The sequence below is a fragment of the Penicillium concentricum genome (assembly GCF_028827145.1).
Source record: "Penicillium concentricum strain IBT 3081 chromosome Unknown utg000001l_segment0_segment0, whole genome shotgun sequence".
NCBI lineage: Eukaryota > Fungi > Ascomycota > Eurotiomycetes > Eurotiales > Aspergillaceae > Penicillium > Penicillium concentricum.
The window spans coordinates 7,847,850-7,866,972 of NW_026622754.1; the positions used below are offsets into that span (position 1 = coordinate 7,847,850).

General features: G+C 46.9%; 4 protein-coding genes across 4 annotated transcripts; 1 reads left to right on the plus strand and 3 right to left on the minus strand.

The window, feature by feature from the left end:
- Window positions 1-820: 820 nt before the first annotated feature.
- N7517_003025 (Dyp-type peroxidase) lies at window positions 821-2,819 on the minus strand (the record flags this gene model as incomplete). Its single annotated transcript, XM_056720755.1, has 8 exons — window positions 821-1,110; window positions 1,163-1,558; window positions 1,622-1,728; window positions 1,784-1,894; window positions 1,952-2,053; window positions 2,110-2,447; window positions 2,500-2,722; window positions 2,779-2,819. 8 exons carry the CDS (start codon window positions 2,817-2,819, stop codon window positions 821-823), a joined length of 1,608 nt encoding a protein of 535 aa, XP_056584890.1.
- A 2,711-nt stretch (window positions 2,820-5,530) lies between these two features.
- On the minus strand, window positions 5,531-7,093 carry N7517_003026 (uncharacterized protein; the record flags this gene model as incomplete). The annotated part of the gene is made up of 2 exons (XM_056720756.1): window positions 5,531-6,796; window positions 6,869-7,093. 2 exons carry the CDS (start codon window positions 7,091-7,093, stop codon window positions 5,531-5,533), a joined length of 1,491 nt encoding a protein of 496 aa, XP_056584891.1.
- An 816-nt stretch (window positions 7,094-7,909) lies between these two features.
- Window positions 7,910-8,904, minus strand: N7517_003027 (uncharacterized protein; the record flags this gene model as incomplete). The annotated part of the gene is made up of 4 exons (XM_056720757.1): window positions 7,910-8,416; window positions 8,467-8,613; window positions 8,664-8,684; window positions 8,743-8,904. 4 exons carry the CDS (start codon window positions 8,902-8,904, stop codon window positions 7,910-7,912), a joined length of 837 nt encoding a protein of 278 aa, XP_056584892.1.
- Window positions 8,905-10,140: 1,236 nt separating this feature from the next.
- On the plus strand, window positions 10,141-17,759 carry N7517_003028 (uncharacterized protein; the record flags this gene model as incomplete). Its single annotated transcript, XM_056720758.1, has 5 exons — window positions 10,141-10,734; window positions 10,790-12,275; window positions 12,331-13,082; window positions 13,141-16,798; window positions 16,858-17,759. The coding sequence occupies 5 exons, from the start codon at window positions 10,141-10,143 to the stop codon at window positions 17,757-17,759; spliced, it is 7,392 nt and encodes a 2,463-aa protein (XP_056584893.1).
- Between the last annotated feature and the right edge of the window lie 1,364 nt (window positions 17,760-19,123).

Sequence of the window (19,123 nt, forward strand, 5' to 3'; positions counted from 1 at the left end):
TATTTCACTAACCGTTGCATTTGTATAGGGCGGTGACATCAACTCCACTACATCAAACGGCTTAGATGGCTCGCTGTTGATTTCATGTGTATCAGAGTATTTCAAGATGAGTTCTATCTTTCGGCATTTGTGCCATACACTGAAATCAGGAAAGCTAAACCCCCGACCTTTGAGCCAGCTCCTCGTAACAATTCCAAAGTCACCTTGACATTGTATGGATTGCCGAAGGATGTCGATATAATGATCTTAAATTTGTTAGTATTTCTGATAAATAAAACAATACCTAAATTGTGCGCTCGTACTAACGTGAAGACGAAGGAGTTCGTCGCCATCTGTGAAAGTAGCCGGCTTATTCTGTTAAGTAGAGTAGTAATCGTAGTAGTAATATTGCCGTACAAGGTTCACACAATGAAGCTTTTCATTTTATTAGCTACGATTGTGTGTGATAGAGGTCCGGGCCCATTTGTGGGCTTTGCGGAAGTCTACTAATGGCCCCTTGATCAATATTTTTGTGTGTTTCAAGAACTTCAGGTCAAGTCGAGTGTATTAGATTCGCAGAAAAATATATGGCCGAAATTGATATATAACATAAGTCATATATAGCCAGCCGCAGCTGACAAAAACCTCAAGTCAAAAATGATGGATCCTAGTATGTTTCGCGTCTAAGCATTGGGATTGGAGAGTCGAAGACGTAATCCATGTTTGCTACTACCTGGAAAGGCTCAAGGCCCCAAACTATCTACCAACAAAAGATAAAGACGAAACAAGCCAAAGCATAGAACCATCAGTTGATAAATGTGTGACGCCATAAGCTCACTGCTTACTTGCAAAGGGTGTCCTTCATCCCGGAAATGGAAGGAGCGAAGAAGTACTCACCACCCCGAGGGATAACCCAGCGCTCGATGGGAATAAAGTGCTTGTTGCAGGGAGGCACAGGCTTCTGAACATCGGGAAGGTTTACAACAGGAGCTGGGTCTTCGTATTTTGTAACATCCTCCTCCTGGCGGTAATCGGGAGGCAATTGTCCGATGATGGCGTCGATACCCTGGGGTCCAGCATTTCCCAGCTTGGAGGTGAAATCAACGGGTTTGGCCTCTTCGTTCGCCCAGACTGTAGATTTGTTAATTATCAACATTGTTTGCAATGTGACTAAAGTACATACCTTTCTGGACAAATCGGAATCCATTGGTAATGCTGCTTTGGTAAGAAACGAACAGGAGGCCACGGTCGTGTTGTGAGACACCGCCGCCCTTCTCATTGTTTAGTGTCAAGGGCCCGTAGGGAATTCCCCGTCGCAACATCAGATGCTTCTCATAATTCGGGAAGTCATCTCGAGGCCCACACTTCCGGATATGGGCGGCGTAAGGACATTTAGTTTGGTCCTCAGGGTTGTAAGTGAAGGCGTCCGTGTGGTTTTTCTCTTCCAGCTTCTTATACTCAACTTCGGGGTCTAAGCCCTGCTCTCTCCACTCTTTGAACAACATCTGCTTGTTCGCGATTGGATCGGCAATCCGCATAGGTGTGGGATCTTCGTCTGGGTAAAGTTCAAGCGGAGCTCCTATAGATATTGTGTGAGTAAATGTTGCAAGTAAATTAATATAGGTCAGAAAGAAAATCTTACCATTGGGCCATCGCCCAACCACACGGGAAGAGAATTTGCGAAGCTCTGCCGAAGCTAGTGCAGACATGCCCTCAGTAGCCATTCTCTTGGTGTTGCGCCCACACCATCTGACAGGGTTATTAATGATATTGCAGCAAAGCAGAACCAAACAGAGACACTTACGCGACGAACTCGGGTGTTCTTTGTTCATATGTGCGGAATACCATGAAGCTTCCCTCGTTGGCCCAGGCTGGGTGGTTCCCTTCATCGCCTTCGCCTCCAACAAGAATAGTACTAGCAAGGGTGTCAGCTACTATATTCCAGATCTAGTGTAGAGGGCCAGTAACATACCCAGCCTGGATTGGCTTTAAGCCATTTCGGGCTTCTTCGACCTTTTTATCGGTATCCAGACCAATGACAGCGGGCTGAGAGATCCCATCAACCCATCCAAAGCTAAATCGTAGACATTAGCTAGGAATCAGCTATGTGTTAAAGCTCAAATGTCTTACTGTTCTCTGTCGTCATCCAGGACATGCCCTTGCTGCTGGAAGATGAGTTGAATACTTGGCTTGTCGAGCATAGGAAGACCATTTTGTGGCTCGCCCTCAAGACCAATTCCAAAAGTTTTCTTGGTCATATCAAAAGTCTCAGTCAAAGTCGCTTCACTATCACCGGCGATAATGAAGACGCCATCGATGTGTCCACCACGTGGGGTGAACTGATGGTACCAATCATGCTGGTCATCGAGACCGTTGTGCTTTGTCTTGTCATCTCCCTCCATGGGGTATGTCAAATCCTCCCACATGCCGTTGTTAAATATATCATCGGAGAATGTCTCGGCCCCAAGCTGGCATATTTTAGCATGGCTCATATGACCGCAGGTTAGTTCCATGACTTACTTTTGCTAGACCCCTGGCAGAGAAAGCAACATTGATGGCGGAGAGTTGAACAAGTCCTTGGAGGGTACCTTCAGCCTTTTTCTTGTAGATGTCAGATCTGAACCTCTCAGCATCACGGGCAGTCGTGATCAAGGGAACAAGGCCAGCCAGGTGTGTCTTGAAACGCTGTGGGTTAGTGATACGGAAGAAGACAAAAAGCTCATGCTTCTTCGGCAGACGGGGCCTGATTCTGTTAGAATGAAGTTCTTCACTGGAACGTCGAGTAGGGTATCAGCTCACCAGATGTCTCCCTGGATGTTTTTCTTGTTAGGAGGTGCCATTTAAACGACTTGAGCAATTACTTTCCTTTGAAGTTCTTCCAAAAAAGGGTTTCTAGTGGGGGAAGGGATTGATTCTTTATATAATTCCACCAGCACCACACAGCCGCTAATGCGTGGAAATCGGGCAAAGTCTAGAGGTAAGAGCACCCTTTGGTTAGGCATCCATAGTGATGTCTGTCTACAGGGTCCACGTAACAACCTCTGTAGGCGCATTACTCTTTGGTATCCATTTAAATAGTCTAAACATATTCTGCAATGCAGGTGGCTCTCTTCGGCGATGGTGTACAACCATGCAATGCAAATCGAAAGTCTCACTGCCAATTGATATTGCCCCTCCACCCAGGCTGCGTGTGAAAGAGAACACAATGACGTATTCATGAGATAAATCCATAGATTATCACACCTCCCTGGTATTGTTCGATACTTCACATTGTTAATAAAGCTGATAAAGAGCTTTGATTTCATGGAGAACATAAAAGCATCCCATGAAATGAGCAGGTAGCCCACATCTTTGGCGGAGTAGGAATATTGTACGAGATCCCAACATGCGAAGTTTGAGCACTGCAATATCTGATCCGATTGGAAGTGTGATGTCGCGAATATGTGATTCATTGAATGACGCAGATCTAGTGTTTGGTGAGCTGAAAGGTGGGTCTATTAGCTGTTGCAGCACATGATAAGTACGCAGCACAATCATCTTTCGCCTATTATTAATCTAGCGACGAAGATCGAGCTCAGTCGAGACCATGCAGCGAATGCATGACGTGGCTTCCTTACGCCAATTGAGATCTGGTGGTTCTCACCGCCACCAAGTCAAAACCAATGCATCGAAAAAAGAAGGGGGAGAAAAAAAGAAAAGAAGATATAGTGGGGCTGAGTGTAGCTATAAACATGCAAGATATATGGTGGAAGCTTGAACCCCCAAAAAGAAGAATCAAGTATGCAGGAATCATGTGCAAATTGACCAATGAATCAGAAGAAAGTTGGGCAAAACCCAAAAAAGCACAATGTTAAGATGGACAAAGGACATGTCGAGTTCGACCAAATCACAATCTTTCAGAATATCCTGCCTCCAATAGTACGTAACCATCGAAACGGAGCGTAGGTTTTGATGATACCTAGAGCAAGAAAAATAATACAGTATATGCCCAGGAGATACTGACGTCTCTTCAGCGATTATCCTAGTAGCTTTGCCGTCCCGTTACATACTGGTGGACAAACCGGAGCGGGCATGAATGATATTGGCCACAGCTTTGTTCATTGCGGAGTGTCTTGATTCATTCGTAGACACTGCCAGATACTGACTGCAGGTCAGCTTTGGTCGATTCCCGATCTAAGCGCTGTACCATACTACAGTGCGCATTCAAAGCAATGAGGCAAGGGCCCTGGTCCTCAACATGAACTGACTGACGGAAGGGAGTAGGGTCCCATGAATCAAAGTTAATCTTGCCGCTACATGCACAGAAGATGTCTTCATTGATCAGCCAATCGTGTTAGTGTGTTTCCAAAGCAGTCGTGTTATGAAAAGAGCTCCGCGCCCACTTTCACACTTACCACTTACTCATATGACGATATAGACCATGACCAGCCCTTTCATATGAGTTTTCCAGTCGATAATAGGCAAAATGAAACCGGCATTTAGCTTTATTTTATATTTCGGAAAGCATACATGAAGACTGTACCCAACTTCTTTTCTCTTATAGGGATACAGTCAGTGGACTGATATCAGTTTTTGCACCCTATGGGCCCCACCTATCTCACCGCCAGTATTTGTTTACACCATGCTAAGATTTCTTAATATGAATCCACAGGTGTTTGACTGGCAGTATATTATATAATCAGGGGGTCTGGGACTGGAGGTGCAAAAGCTTTTGTCCAGTCACTGTATATGTGGGAATGACTATAGCATATTTTCCCACTAGTAGACCATAACAGAAATTTACGTAGTTCCTAGGGGCGCCATATTTGACGTTTGAAAATAATCTTCGATCGGCACTCGGTGAATCTCCGCGGACTCACAAGCCTCTTTCAATCTTTAGACATTCCTGCGCTACATCAAGCCTTCAAGGCATATCCCCTACCTCTCCATGGTAACTGGATATAGAAACACTTGACTCAGAGACTTATGGTCAGGGCTCTCCTAATAGCATCTCAAAGTATTCATGTGGTTAGCATAAGAGCGATAGAGATGTATTCAACTTATATATAAGACTGAACAAAAGATTCCTGGGCTAAACCTACTTAGCTATCACATGTATAACCGGCAAGGGGTAAAAATATAAATTATCGCGTGAGGGGAAGATGAAACTGTTATGGCTTAGCTGGAATGGCTCCTGGATCTATGATAAAGATCAACTTCAGGGTCTCTCGATTTGCGTCAGCGTTGGAAGCCGTGATGCTCGATGATTTTGCACAACTTGAGCAGACAATTACAAGCTATCAAAATGTGAAATAAATTCCGATCTTTGTGGCATGGCTATTTGCGGTATCGATGTAGTCACCGCAAATGTTGCGACCATATATATAGATATATACGTGAGATACAAAGCAATGAAAGGATGAACAAACAAACAAACATATGTTCTCTTGGTGTTCATTCGAATTTCTATCATACAAACGTCCTTCATTGTCTTACGACAAACGAAACAGTATAGATTGATACTTAATTATGAGTGCGGGCATAACCGGTAACAATTGAATTTCACCAGATCTCAACCGTCTATTTTTTCAAGTTCACCTTTTACTTTCGCCCATGCATCAGTCCGCAAAACGCCATTGAGCCACCAGTTGCCACCAGCATCCCTTCCCGTAACAGCGAAAGTGTTCCTGAAGGATAGATCCGAATGTAGAACTCCATTGACATGTGATGGCTTTCCAAGATCATTTGTCCGATTGTGCAGGTCTTTGCCAGGTGTAGTCACTGCCGAAGAAAAGTCTAAACCGTACATTCCGGCTTTGTGCCAATTCGAAGATGAGAGAAGCAGCATACCCGGCTCACCGATCAATGCAAGGTAACCTGACTTCTCCATGGTTTGTTTCAATAGAGCCGTAACAGCCTCAACCTGTTCGGCAGTCTGCTGCAGGGATACTGACTGCCGGATTCTCCGGGCGATTTTGCTCAAGGGTTCATCTTGGAGGTGATGCCCTTGCAAAAAGGTAGGTGACATACATACACAATTTCCCAAGTAAGCATTTTCGGGCGATGCAAAAGAATCATGCAGCGACGTACGCAGGTTGAACGCGTTGTTGAGTAGAATCCGCTGGCTTGGTACCAGGCCGAGTGCAATATAGAGTGTGCGTGTCCACCACGCCAGTATGATATCGCTCTCGCTGACAAAAGGCTTTGAATCCACACAATCATGGCCACTGGACCTTGCAAGCTCCTCAACGGCCTTTTCGCGCATCTTCTTGACGCACCTGGCCGGGAGGAAAATTGTGCGTCTTTCCTCCTGGCGATACCAAAGCGAATCGGTCAGACGCCGAGCAACAAACATGATCAATTGGCCTTTGTTGAGCACCCGGTCGAAATATACATATTTCTCTGCTGGTGTTCGCTTACCAAGCTCTGTCAGAGGATTTGATTCAAAGCCCTCCAGAGTCGGCACAGCACCCAAATCGCCCCGAACCACGGCGGACCACGCGCTCATGAAGATGCCAATTCCCATGACATCAGCCAGAGTGTGTGGAAATGTCACAGTCAGGATGGTCGCATCATCGAAAGTCACAGCATGAATAAAAAGCTGCGGATTATCGGAATAAATCCATTCATCTAACTTTTGGGGAGTAGCCTTGCTTCGCACAATCGGAGTGAACTGTTCTGGGGAGACAAAGAGCTTGGCCTTGTCTACAGCCTCTGGAAGTTGCGATGTCAATGGGTGAGAGCAAATGGACATCTCATGTCTGACATTGGTGAAGATAAAGGCTGGGCGGGCATCATCGTAGCATTGCGGGATGTGGTACTCCAAACCGTTGTTGTCCTAAGAAACATCAGTGATGAGAAGGAATAATTTTGTCATGTAGGAACTCCTAGACTAGACAGGGTGAAGTACATTTAGGCGTAGCCGAGCTCCCAGCTGGCTCCAATTTCCCATGGAAAACAGCTGGTCCAAAGCAGTATGAAGCTTGAAGATATCCAACACGTCATGGAAAATTAGTGCAGTGTCTAGGACTGTTCCACGCATGGACAGGGCTGTATCCCAGGAACGAAGGAGGACTATCTTGTCTGAGGGCACAGTGGCCGGTTGGGCCCGTCGCGAGCCAAATAGGAAATTCATATCGTTAGATTGAACGTGGGTTTGACAAAAGTGGCTCAGCAAAGAGGGGATCGGTATGAGAATAATATAACTTGGTCGTTGTGGTAGGTATTTTCATAGAGCTCCTAGATTGAAGCACTGGGGCTCCGTGGGTACTAGGTAATGGGGTGGGTTATCATGACGGCAATAGATACGAATGACCTCTCGAAAGTTCAAATCTAAACTTCTGGCTCTATGCATACCACTGTTGATCGTTTTATTTTATTTTATTTCTATTTTGCACTTGCTTGTTTTTTTTTTTTTTTGTCTCCTCGCGACATGCATCTGCGGGTTGACTTCAGTACGATATGTATCATATATAACGTGCGGAAATGTACATAACATATGCATCAAGGGCTATGGCGAACTATGTCATAGTACTCCGTCGTGCTAGTCCGGTGGATAAGATCCCCCAATGCAGTGCACATGCATGCATGCACGCCGCTTTGCTTTCTTTTTTTTGCCAGTAATGCCAATGCATTAGGGGGCTTTTCGGCCAGGCCGCCATGACAGGGCCCTTGCCAGATATGTTATCAGGTACTTGCTCTCGCTCACGAGATTATGGCTTTCGGCCTCGGCACTCGTGGAGAAAAGATAAGGTGTGACTGATCATTTCGCTATTTGTACCGCACATCATTTTAGTAAGCCCACATTTGTGAATTTCTTAGTAGGATTGTGCTGTACAAGGTACGTATGTGTTTCTTCAATATTGTATAGAGCGTACAAAGTAGTTTGAGGAACTGAACCATGTCATTGAATACCAAAGGATGCATTGGTCAATATCTTCAAACTGGGTAGTTAAATCCTTCTAATAGAGGACCCAAGAACATAGACACCCTCAACGGGATGCTTTGCTGCCAGCTCATCCGGCTGCTCCCAGCTTTGCATATCAAGTTGAAGGCCTGTGTCACTCTGAACTTTCTCCCACAAACTTGTCCAGCTGGCCAAATCGTGATAGTAGTATGGCATGCGAGCTAAGTTGGAATTAACCAGGCTTTGGTCCCGACATGCCATGACGCGACAGACGATGAGTGAATTTGGCTTCGCAGCAAGCAAGTCAAGCACTCGCTTAGCCACCTCAACCTGCTTCTCCCAGTCAAACACATGAAGGAACAAGGAGATGTACACTATGTCGAGCTGCCCCATTAGTCGCCCCACTAGATCAGAGTTTTCGTCCAGGATGTCGGCGCCGATGAGTTGTTCGCTCATCTTGTCATGGTCAAGGAATAGGTCACAGCCAAGCTCAAGAAATTCAGGGCGGAGGTCAGTTCCATAAAGGTTTGAACATGGTGCGCCGTCATAGATCTAAATTTCTTAGCTGATTTCCCTAAGGAGGTTCTGAAGCGAAAGCGCACCAAGCGGCGAAGTTCCTGCCCAAAAGCACACCCCAGGTCCAATAACTTGTCTCCCGCTTTCACCCGGCGGAGAATCTCGGGGTAGACAGGCGAAGATGCGATGCTGAGCTGGAGGAAGGAAAACTTTCCGACACAGGCATAAGGGAACTAGGCACGGTGAGCTTGATCATAAATCAAAATGATAAAAATGAACGTACGATGGCGAATGCTCGATCTCTCTGATCACCGTCAGTATCCTGCACCCAGAAAACAAGGCCTCGGACTGGGGGTACTGACCAGTTGACGAACGTGCTCTAAGATCTTGTCCGCGGGGATCTTGCTATATACCTCAAGGATAGATCGAACTGGTTCATCGACATGATCCAGGTTAGGATCGTACAAGAGCTTGGGGTCGAAGCCCTTGGTGACTGCAGCTTTGAGCTGAGAGTCTGGGTGCATGATGGGCAAAATATGTGAGATATTTGGGGAAGAAGAACCAAAAACAGAGAGGATAGTTATGAAAGATTGCAATAATAAGGGCTCAAGGAACAATATACTTAGTGGGGGTTCTACGTATCAGATTTTACCGGACTGGATCACTTGAACAGCAGAGTAATGGGTGTTGCAGGCTAGATGGGATCTGCATGTTGCGGTGTGCAGGGTAGCACGATTCCTAATTGATCACATCGTGTGGATGAACGGATAGGAAATACAGAGTGCAGCTAGCCACAATAAGCGCAGCTAGCCACAGTAGAGGTCCTATGCAAGGAGGGAAAAAATTCGACACGGTATACTGAAAGGTAACAATCAAAGACTTGGGGGCAATGACGCTGGCATGGGATATGCATGCTACCTCCCGAAGCCCAAATCTAAAATAAGTAAAGTCCACCAATCAGAAAACAGATATATCTCGAGGCTCAAAATAAACATGCAATTATAATCTACCGAGCTCGAGTGAAATGAGAAACCAACAAACATATACAACATAAAAGGGAGACATGAAAAAAGGAAAAAAGGAAAAAAGGAAAAAAAGGAAACAATGACACAGTAGCCAGCTAGCCACTGAGAGTGCGATTAAACCGAAATGCTCCCGGCCGATCAAAGGCAGAATCACCCGGAGAAAGGAATTACAGAAATTAATTTTAAGCAATTGTGGCGTGTTATGTTTAGCTGAGTGCTAGAATACCTCGGCCTGCAGGGGGCGATAAAATAGACACACCCTGCCATGCCGGTTCGGCAGAGAACTCGTTCTAAAGCATGCACGCCACCAATATAAAGTACGGAATTCTTTCAAATGCATACACTCAATTAAATACAGAGAACTATGAGACATACATACTAGAAATTGATCACAAATGATTATTGGTATCAGTATTACTACCAATATGAAGTTCGTGGCGTGCATGCGTTAGCACAAGTTCTCTGCCGAGCTGGCATGACAGGGTACGAGGATGGTGGAATTGGATCTGCAACATATGCGTGGAAAATATACGCAAGGACGTCGGAGGGTAGCTGCAACAGTACTAAGATCTTCAGTAGGATAAACTGCGAGGTGGATCAGACGTGCTTTGCTTTTGTAAAACTTGATAGGGTCTCTCCCTTTAATAGACAAGGTTTGTCCTTAGATCTAGTGGGCTCAACTTGGTCATTCCTACTATTTTCTTGCATTTCCTTCTCTCAAACATACATTGCCCGATGCAAACTTCAACAGATAGCGTCGGACATCCAGTCTGCCTTCTATTTGGACCGCAATGCAGCAATTTCGATGCGAGCTCGGCTCAAATAAGCAGGACTTTGGCCGAAGATCCATCAGTGCAATTTATCAGCGAAATTTTGCAGGAGCTGCCTTCCCTCTGGGCTGATCTAACGAAGGCTTTTCCGCCTCTCTGTCAAGTTTCGGGGGGTGAGCAGATCATCGCATTGGTACAACAGTTACATGGCTCGCCATCACCGCCCACTGCAGAACCTACTAGTGTGATCCTGACTCCCCTCACTGTGATTAGTCAGATCTTGGAGTTCATCAAGCTGAAGGAGTCGAATGGGGATCAAAGTATCATCGATACTCAAGGGTTCTGCGTAGGGTTCTTATCTGCGGTTGTGGTCGCTTGCTCCAAGAAGGGTGACGAGTTTCAATCACTTACAGCGACAATTATCCGATTAGCCTTTTGCATTGGGGCACTAGTTGACTTGGATGAGTTGGTACACGGTAACTCTCGGTCTGTTGCTGTAAAGTGGAAGGACCTCGTTGGTTGCAAGACATTTCAACAAGTCATCGCATCCCATCCGAAGGTAAATCCCTCCCTATCCATCCCTAATAAACAATCATAATAACGTTGCTATTTAGGCCTATGCATCATGCGAGTTGGATACCAATAGTATGACGGTAACGGTATCAGAGGAAGACGTGGAGGCGTTGGTCGAAGATCTCACAAGTCACAATTTATCAGCGAAGCCGATTGTGCTGAGGGGCAGATTCCACCATGAGACACACAAAGAAGCTGTACAACATATTGTCAAGTACTTTGAGCATGACAAGCGCTTCCTGTTACCAAGTGGAAACGAGGTTCTCCTGCCTATCCGATCCAACGTGGACGGGGACGTCATTCGCCAAGGAGATTTGCTCGCCATTGCATTGGAATCTATTTTGGTCATGCAATGCAAGTGGTTTCCAACTGTTGCAAATGCATTTCACGACATACGACAAGCCGACAGTGCTGCTCGCTTGCTGACGGTTGGCGAGAGTTCCATTATACCCCGGAGTGTGAGCATTCAGTCGGCACAGCAGAACAGTCATCGTGGCTTGTGTGAAGACAGCAATGGGCATCCTAATGGGTTGACAAATGGCCACGCATCTACGAATGAGGTGAATGGAGCTGGAGCTGTGCCGAATTGCACCCCCAACGGTCATCATGGTGACCCAGTGACTCCGATTGCAATTGTTGGGATGGCTGGTCGATACCCCCAGGCCGATTCTATTGAGGCTTTATGGGAGATGCTCGAATTGGGAGGATGTGCGGTCAGCGAGATGCCAAATGATAGATTCAAAATGAACGAGCTCCTCCGACAGCCAAAGGGTCCCTTTTTTGGAAATTACCTGGATGATCCCGACGCTTTTGATCATCGGTTCTTTGGTATCTCTGCCCGCGAGGCAGAGGCCATGGATCCCCAGCAGCGATTGCTATTGCAGGTCGCCTACAATGCCATGGAGTCGGCCGGCTATTGTGGGATCTCTGCTTCTTCATTGACCTCAGACATCGGCTGCTATATCGGTGTTGGCTCGGACGACTACACAGATAATGTTGGATCCCGGGACTCCAACGCATTTTCCGCCACCGGGACTCTTCAAGCCTTTAACAGCGGGCGCATCAGTCACTACTTTGGGTGGAGTGGTCCGTCATTAATAGTTGACACCGCTTGCTCTTCAGCTGCTGTGGCAATTCATCTGGCCTGCAAGGCCCTACAGGCAAAGGAATGCTCCATTGCAATGGCTGGAGGAGTGAACGTCATGACCAGTCCCAAAGTGACTCAAAACCTAGCTGCTGCTTCTTTCCTATCTCCGACTGGAGCCTCCAGAGCATTTGATGCTGATGCAAATGGCTATTGTCGTGGTGAAGGCGCAGGGCTAGTGATTCTGCGACCATTGGAAGATGCTCTTCGTGATCACGACACGGTGTTGGCTGTAATTGCGGGATCAGCAGTTAACCAAGGCTCCAACTGTTCTCCAATCACCGTCCCTGTCTCGGAATCTCAACAGTCTCTATATCGAAAAGCTCTTGCTGCTGGAGCAACTTCTCCGGAAGAAGTGAGCTATATCGAGGCCCATGGAACTGGTATGTATTCGCAACGCTACTCTATCATTAGCCACTCATACTAAAGCTATTATAGGAACCCAAGTGGGAGATCCAATAGAGTTTGACAGCATTCGCCAGGTTTTCGGTGGACGAACTCGAGCTGAAATGCTTTGGGTCGGGTCTATCAAAGATAATATTGGGCACACAGAAACCTCATCCGGAGCTGCAGCACTTTTAAAGACAGTATTGATGCTTCAAAAGGGCAGAATCCCGAAGCAGGCCAATTTCTCTCGCTTGAATCCCAAAATCCCTCCTTCCGAACAAGAGAATATTTCAATTCCTAACAAGTCTATCGGCTGGGAATCCTCGCATCCTGCGGCCATGGTGACAAACTACGGCGCCGCTGGAAGTAATGCGGCTATTTTGGTAAAGCAACACGCCAGTCCATCATTTACTTTGGACTATGTCGGAGAATGCCCATCAGATGTCCCAATCTTCATTTCGGCAAAGTCCCAAGAGTCCCTTCTTGCTTATTGTGAAGTCCTTCACAGCTTCGTCAATAGCAGATCAGTTTCGCCCAATGAAAGCCTGCTGCAAGACGTTGCGTACAATCTTGCAATCAAACAGAACAGGGATATGGACTACATAGCCAGTTTTACAACCAATTCGAGCGATACCCAGAGCTTCCTGAGCCAGCTCACTCAGGTAATTTCAAATGATGCTCACACGCAAAAGAAGCCTGCAAACCCACTTCCTGTGATCCTCTGCTTTGGGGGTCAGACGGGTAACACAGCCAGTATTTCAGAAGACCTATACAACTCCTGTGGGCATTTACGATTGCACTTGGTAAGTTCTTTTGTTCCGAATGTGAATATTTTGCATGGTTCTAACTCAACAAATTCAGATGGAATGCGAAAGCGCTTGCAAAGCCCAGGGCCTTCCAAGTCTGTTCCCGACGATCTTCCAAAACGGTCAAATCAAAGACCTGGTATCCCTCCATTGCATGCTTTTCTCCATCCAGTATGCATCTGCCAAGGCTTGGATAGACTCGGGGCTGAAGGTGGACGGTATCATTGGGCACAGCTTTGGCCAACTGACCGGACTTTGCGTTGCGGGTGGCTTGAGTCTGTCCGACGCAATAACGCTCATATCCCAGCGAGCTAGGCTGATCAGCAACAATTGGGGTCTAGAATATGGCACCATGCTGTCCATGAAAGGAACACCAGAAGATATCCTTGACCTGCTGAAGACTTGCAATAACACTGTGGATATCGCGTGCTTCAACGGCCCGCGCGACCTCGTCGTTGCCGGGGACGAGGTTTCCATCGCAAATATCGAAGCTATAGCTGCAGGCGGATCCATGTTTATTCAAACAAAGCGACTGCGCAGCACTCATGCCTTCCACTCTCGATTGATTGATAGTATTGTTCCTGGCCTTACCGAAGTTGCTCAATCACTTGTGTACCGCGAGCCACGGATTCCAATAGAGGCCTGTTCTGAGTTGGACGATTGGACTTCTGTGACTCCCACGAAGATAGTTCAGCACAGCCGTATGCCTGTTTACTTTGAATCGGCCGTCAAGAGGGCTGCAGAAAAGGCTTCCGGTCCAGCCATCTGGCTTGAGGCTGGATCAGGGTCTCCTGTGATCCCAATGATACGACAGATTATCCAATCCTCTGAATATCCGGAAGGGCACGTCTTCCAGCCGATTAACCTCCAGGACCCACAAGCAGAGCGGAACGTTGCTAAAGCCACCTCGAACCTTTGGTCAAAAGGCGTCAAAGTGCAGTTTTGGGCCTTCAGTCATCACCAAACGCCCTCTTATAAGTCCATGAACCTACCGCCTTATCAATTTGCGAAGACAAAGCATTGGATTCCTTTTGATCCATTTGCATTCCTTCCCGTAACACCCCAATTGGTGTCTAATAGTCACAGTGGAATGGTCAAGGTGGTTGAACAAAACTCCAACTGTACCGTTTTTTCAGTCAATGTTTCTCACCCAGTATACCGCTTGTGCGCACAAGGACATTCCGTTGTTGGTCAGCATCTGTGTCCTGCATCTCTGTACATTGAGATAATTTTGGAGGCAGCAAGTAAGATAACCTCTGAGGGGCTCTCTGGAGTTATGCCAAATATTCACAACCTGAGCATCTCTACCCCATTGCTTCTCGAGTCCGAAGGAGAGGTCTGTCTCCGACTATCAAAGACTGACACCCATCTTCAATGGTCATTCTCTCTGTTCACCCAGCAGGGAATATCAGGCCCAGAGACGCATGCCACAGGTGAGATCGGACTTTACAACGTGAGCGGAGCATCCCAGGCTTCCTCGCGTTTCCGGTCTCTGGATCGGCTCATCTCCCCATCTCACTCTCGTACCATTGCAGATTCGACAGATGCCAATGGCTTGGTGGGGCTACCGGTTTACCAGACCTTCAATCGAGTGGTTGAATATGCAGACTACTTCCGAGGAGTGAAGAACGTATTTTCCAATGGACATGAAGCTACTGGTCTCGTGTCCTTGCAGAATTCTCCAAGTGCGAATGGCATTTGTGACCCCGTTCTCCTCGACAATTTCCTCCAGGTGGCTGGTATCCATACCAACTGTTTATCTGAGACTCGCGAGGATGAGGTCTTTGTCTGTAGTGCCATTGGGGACATATTCTTGAGTGATACCTTTATCACGAGAGATAAAAAGTGCACAAGAACTGCCACAACATATACCAGCTATGATCGACCTTCCAAGAAGCAATTCATGAGTGATATCTTCGTGTTTGATTCCGAGAGCGGCAAATTGCTTCTTGCCATCATGTCTGCGACCTTTACCAGTGTTCTGATGTCGAATTTGTCTCGCGCTCTCAGCAGACTGAACAAAGATGCTCCTACGTCAGTCCCTCAATTAATTGAGAGAAAGCCCCAGTTTGAGACCCAAGTGGCCTCGATATCAAACTCGCAGGAATCTCTGAAAGCAGTGAGTGTTGGGGTTGGACACGTAGAAGCTGTTCAGGAGATGTTCCACACTCTCCTAGGTATCCCGTTGAATGAGTTGCTTCCATCATCAGGCCTTGAAGATATTGGTGTTGATTCGCTCATGCGGACTGAAGTCTTGGCTGAGATCAAAAAGCGCTTTGACTTCAATTTGTCCGTCACTGCCTTGATCGAAATTCCCGATATTCAAAGTCTGGCCAACACGATATTCCCAGATGCTTCCTTGAAAACCATACAAGTCTCCACTCCAGTGGAAGCCATTAATGAAATCCCAGCGAAGCAGATGTCGAGGCAAATCAACCACATCAACCCAGTCCCCATTCCGGGCGACTCACTGGCTGAGTTATCAAGCGATGTGTTTGGCAATCTCAGGACAACTACCGTACACAGCCAGAAAGCCCAGTGGACTGGCTTTTGTGATTCCGTCTTTCCCCAGCAGATGGCTCTTGTGACAGCATATGTTGTCGAGGCATTCCAAGATATGGGAATTGCGCTTGACTCCTTCCGGCCCGGACAGATCATTCCACAGCTTCCAGTGTTGCCTCAACATCAGCAGGTGAAGGATCAGCTCTATGCAGTATTGGAATTCTCCAACTTGGTCCAAAGACAAGGAAACGTTATCATAAGAACAGCGAACCTCATCCCGACCACGCCTTCACTTTCCCTGCACGAACAAATCATCCGAAAGTACCCTCGTCATGAGTCAGAGCATAATCTTCTTCACACCACTGGCTCCCAATTGGCTAAGTGCTTGACTGGTTCGGCTGATCCTCTGGCCCTTCTCTTCCAGGATAAGAAGGCACGTGAGCTAATTGGAAATGTATACACGCATGCGCCAATGTTCCTTTCTGCCACAATGCACTTGACTCAATTTCTCCGAGACGTCCTCAGCAAGGCTGACCCCAGTAGAGAGATCAAGATCCTCGAGATCGGTGCTGGCACTGGTGGCACCACCGGCTTCCTCCTTGGTCAACTAGCGGACGTCTCTGGGCTACGCTTCCAATACACCTTCACGGATATTTCATCCTCACTAATTACACTTGCGCGAAAGAGGTTCCAAAAGTACAACTTCATGTGCTATACAACTCTCAACATCGACCAGGATCCTCCCGAAGCAATGTTAGGACAGTACGACATCATCATCTCCTCAAACTGTGTTCACGCCACTCCCAGCATCATGAGATCAACCAAGAATATCAATAGCCTTTTGCGGCCTGATGGAATTCTTTGTCTAATTGAGCTGACCCGCAACTTGCTCTGGTTTGACCTGGTCTTTGGATTACTCGAGGGCTGGTGGTTGTTCGACGATGGTCGGCAGCACGCGCTTGCTAGCGAATATGCTTGGGATAAGGCCCTTCGCCAGGCTGGCTATCAGTGGGTTGACTGGAGTAGTAACTCCTCAAAGGAATCTGAGATCCTACGGTTGATTGTGGCATCCCCTGCTGATGTCGGCTCCCAAGAACGCGCCCTAGTCACGGAAGAGTCGGTGACTTTCGCGGAGAAAAATGGTGTTCAACTACTGGCGGACATTTACTACCCTACAGAAGTGGAGACATCGAGCCGATCCCGGCCTATTGGTACGTGAAGCAGAGCTTGAAATATCTCAATGATGAACGAGGACTGACAATTTCCAAAGCCCTTATGATTCATGGTGGTGGTCATGTCATGCTTTCTCGGAAGGATATCCGGCCTAAGCAAACAAAAATGTTACTTGCTGCAGGGTTCTTGCCAGTAAGCATTGATTACCGACTATGCCCAGAGGTCTCCCTCTTGGAAGGGCCCATGGAGGATTCTCGGGATGCCCTGGAGTGGGCTCGTCAGGTCCTACCAGGGCTGGCGCTGCAACGCCCCGACGTAAAGCCCGACGGGGAGCATGTGGTGAGCATTGGGTGGTCAACCGGTGGACACCTTGCCATGACGCTTGCCTGGACTTCTGCTGAGATTGGCGTCCGTCCTCCGGAGGCAATTCTTTCGTTCTACGGTCCGACGGACTATGAGGATCCCTTCTGGAGTCACCCAAACCTACCATTTGGTCATTCTGCTCTGTCAACTGATGCATACGACCTGTGGGAAGGCATCCAAGACAAGGCTATCACTTCATACAATCCCCCATCCTCGTTGGGTGGCTGGATGAATCCTAGTGATGCCCGCAGTCGTATAGCATTACACATGAACTGGACCGGTCAGACAGTTCCTGTGCTACTAAACAGTCAAGGCCCCAATCGTAGGAACCAAACATCCGAATTGGAACCACCGAGCATTGAGGCTATCCAATCCATCAGTCCTTTGGCCCAGATCCGTGTTCGCAAATACCAGTCTCCTACTTTTATCATCCATGGTACCCGTGATGACCTGATTCCCATTGCCCAGGGGCAAAGAACATATGATGCCCTTTCCGATGCTGGTGTCGATTCCGAGATCAGAGTACTCGATGCAGTGCATTTGTTTGATATATATCCGGATATGGCAGATGACCAGGAGGCATTGCAGGCAGTTCAAGATGGGGTTGCATTCTTGAAGTCACATGTAAAGCCTTGATATGGTGTTACTCGTTCAATGGCATGAAGAGAAGGACTAGACTATTACTTTAAGGATATGTATATAATTTCGGGGGCTTGTGGCTATTGTTCACATTTTTTGAAATCCGGGTATTATTATTTGATCCGTTAATACGAGATGACCGTCATTTTTCCTCGGTATAAAACATCCCCGTTCTAGCTAAAGGGTCAACAATGGTAGCATAATTATACTTGCGTCAAAATAGGATGGATTTACCACCGTCACATCAAAAAGAAATAACCCTCCTAATGACGCGAACTAGTGGGGTAGGCAGTTTTGGGAAGCTTCGATCTAGCTGCAACAGACACCCATCTGTTATGCCATGATCATCATCGTCAAAATTATGCAAATTCGGCTGTTCAGTGACCCGGTTCACTCATTACTGTCTTACACCGCTAGTTCTAGAGATCTACATAGCCAACCAGCCACACCAACAAGCGCCTATGCTGTCCTTTAGATATGCAGGGTGTTGGAGTGAAATGCAAACATAAATCGTACACAACAGTGAGATGGTAATTCGGGCCTTGTTTGACTCCTCATCGTGTACTCTTGCAGATAGACGATATGTGATCGATCCAAAATAACGATTTCAAATTAAAGATTTTCTGTATATTGTACTATCAAAATACACTTACTACAATTGAACATCGACTTGATCTTTCATTCCCTATCGGTTTTTTCTATCTTCTGAACTAATCTAGGGATGAATGAGAACCAATTAATGACCTATATTCATCTGTTGTTGTCGTGTCCTTTTTACTGTGTATGTCCATTGGCTGGCCGCGCTATATCGTAGCATAGGCCGTATCTTAAAATGTGTAATGCAACCTCCTCAGGTTCCGTTTAAACGTTAGTCCTTGCATGAAAACTACTCGAATTCTCACGTTGAGCTGATTGAATGCCGGTATTTTACTATCATATGGGCGGGCTGCGTTGGTGATAGTCCCATCCTCCACCCAATCCTCAGGAATTCACATATCGTCAAGGGGTTGATGTCGTCATTCACAGCCGCCAGTGTAAGCGCCACAATCCTCGGTATGCACCACACCCCGTCATGCCAGCTCGGCAGAGAGGTTTTATGCAAGCTACCAACGTTATATTCGCAGTATAACGGTACCAATAATCAATATATTGTGTAGCTCACACCCATTTTTGTATTTCATTGTATGCATTTCAAAAGAAGACCGTACTCAATATTGGCGGCGTGCATGTTACGAGTTCTCTGTCGAGCTGGCATGACAGGATAGTGCTCCAGGTAGCACCACATCAAAATTAGGGACCAGCTGCATGTGGAGCTTACGTGGAACAAGCACGGAATGGAGATCGATTGCCGTTTACGCCCG